Source organism: Alexandromys fortis, unplaced genomic scaffold (assembly GCF_014885135.2).
Source record: "Alexandromys fortis isolate MF-2015 unplaced genomic scaffold, M_Fortis_MF-2015_v1.1 scaffold_664, whole genome shotgun sequence".
NCBI lineage: Eukaryota > Metazoa > Chordata > Mammalia > Rodentia > Cricetidae > Alexandromys > Alexandromys fortis.
This window is the reverse complement of record NW_026068538.1, coordinates 4,967-7,457: the sequence shown is the minus strand read 5'-3', so window position 1 is coordinate 7,457 and position 2,491 is coordinate 4,967. Positions and strand designations below refer to the sequence as shown.

The following is a 2,491-nucleotide window of genomic DNA, read 5'->3' as shown; positions in this document are numbered from 1 at the left end:
CTTCCCTCCATTTCGGTTTTCAAGTCTTCAACTGTTTCCAGTATCTGCTTGATTGTCTTTCCTTGGTTTTCTAGGGTATTATTCACTGATTTACTCAATTCTTCAAACTTTCTGTTATACTTCTCATCCATTTCTATAAGGGCACTTTTTACATGCTGTTTAAGGGCCTCTATCACTTTCATAAAGTCAATTTTTTCTACTTCTTCTTGATTAAGGTGTTCATGTCCTCCTGTTGTGATTCTGGTGTGTGGGTTCTGGTGGTTTTATGTTGTTTTTCAGATTGTTGGGTGAATTCTTGCATTGGCGCCTGCCCTTCTCTTCCTCCGAATGCTCCCCTATGGATCTTCTTTTACAGGATCAGGTCTCTTTGCCCACTGATGTACCTTCCCAGTGATGTCACTCCCCAGTGATGGCTCTCCTGGTGCCTAGATCAGATCTCCGTGCTGCTTGGGTAGCTCACAAACAAAGGGCCTACCTTGCTTGCTGCAGGCAGACTATTGAGACAAAGGAACTACCGCCCTCCAGGTTGCCCTCCCGATTCTGATTCCGTCCCAGCGCCCAAACAGGCTGAGCTGGGAGATATTATGTGGCCAAAGAGGGGAGGGAGGCTGACGGGGGAAGGGTTCTGAATGCAAGCTGGGTGGGATAGGAAGAGGGAGGAAGTATTGGGCAGTATAGCCCCTCGAGGATGACCAGGAAGTGTAGGAGGGATGAGGAACGTCTGAGTTCCTTGTCCCGGGCTGCTGCCGTGGGTAAGAAACTCACTCACCCCAATGATGGCTCTCCTAGAGCCCAGATCGGATCTCCGTGCTACTTGGGTAGCTCATAAACAAAGAGCCTGCCTTGCTTGCTGCAGGCAGACTATTGAGACAAAGGAACTACTGCCCTCCCGGTTGCCCTCCCTATTCCGATTCGGTCCCAGCGCCTGAACAGGCTGAGATGCTCTTTCTACTGTTTTACCTGGTTACTATGACAGGAAACTTGGGTATGATCATTCTCATTTGTGTAGATTCTCGTCTTCACACTCCCATGTACTTTTTTCTCAGCCACCTGTCATCTGTGGACATCTGCGTCTCATCAGTTGTGGGCCCCAAGATACTCACAGATTTCTTTGCAGAATGGAAAGTCATCTCTTTTATGGGCTGTGCCTTGCAGCAACAGTTCTTTGGGTTCTTTGTGGCCATCAAGTGCCTTCTCTTGGCATCCATGGCCTATGACCACTATGTGGCCATCTGTAACCCACTGTTGTAGTCAGTGGCCATGTCCCAGAGACTCTGCATACAGCTGGTGATGGGACCCTATGCTGTTGGTTTCTTCGACACCATGACTCACACTACAGCTGTTTTCCGACTTCCCTTTTGCGGCTCCAACATTTATGTGGGTGTATCGTATATCAATCTGTTGATTTCATTGGTTAAGGAATAAAGAAACTGCTTGGCCCTGATAGGTTAAAACATAGGTGGGAGGAGTAAACAGAACAGAATGCTGGGAGGAAGAGGAAGTGACCTCAGACTTGACAGCTCTGCTCTCTGGAGCAGAGACGCCATGCTCCTCTCTTCTAGGCAGACGTGATAGCTCTGCTCTCTGAGATGCACGTGATGAAGCAAGCCACCAGGTCAGACATGCTGAATCCTTCCTGGTAAGACCGGTGCTACACAGTTATTAGAGATGGGTTGATCGGGATATGAGAATTAGCCTGTAAGGGCTAGAGTTAATGGGCCAAGCAGTGTTTAAAAGAATTCAGTGTCCGTGTAATTATTTTGGGGTATAAGCTAGCCAGGCAGCCAGGGTGCTGGGGATACAGCCCCACCGCTCCTATTACAACACAACATTATCAATCATTTCTTCTGTGGCATGTCTCCAATCCTCTCCCTCATATGTGCGGACATACGAATCAATAAGCTGTTGGTGTTCGTTGTGGCTGGAGCTGTGTTGGTTGTCAGCAGCACCACCATCTTAATCTCCTACTTCCACATCCTCATGGCCATCCTGAGGATATGCCCTGCTGAAGGGTGGCGGAAAGCCTTCTCCACCTGCTCATCCCATGTCACAGCAGTTTCCATTTTGTATGGGACTCTCTTTTTTATCTATGTGTGTCCAAGTGCCATCTCTTCAATGGACCTCAATAAGGTGGTGTCTGTGTTCTACACAGCTGTGATTCCCATGCTCAATCCACTCATCTACAGCCTGAGGAATAAGGAGGTGAAAGCGGCCATGGGCAGGACAGTCACCAAGGCTAAATTCTTCCTTAAAAACTAAATTGTCATCAAGAACAGAATATAGGGGCTGGGTGTTGGTGGCACACGCCTTTAATCCTAGCACTTGGGAGGCAGAGGCAAGTGGATCTCTGTGAGTTCGAGGCCAGCCTGGTTTACAAGAGCTAGTTCCAGAACAGGTTCCAAAGCTACATAGAAACCCTGTCTCAAGAAACACACCTCCAAAAACAATAACCATAACAACAAAACAAAATACAAAAACCAACCCCCCAAAA

At 47.9% G+C, this 2,491-nt stretch overlaps 1 protein-coding gene across 1 annotated transcript; it reads left to right on the top strand.

The window, feature by feature from the left end:
• Positions 1-939: 939 nt before the first annotated feature.
• Positions 940-2,259, top strand: LOC126495843 (olfactory receptor 1009-like). Its single transcript, XM_050133421.1, is given in 2 exon segments — positions 940-1,371; positions 1,831-2,259. Coding segments are annotated over 2 exon segments (861 nt in total).
• The last annotated feature ends 232 nt before the right edge of the window (positions 2,260-2,491 follow it).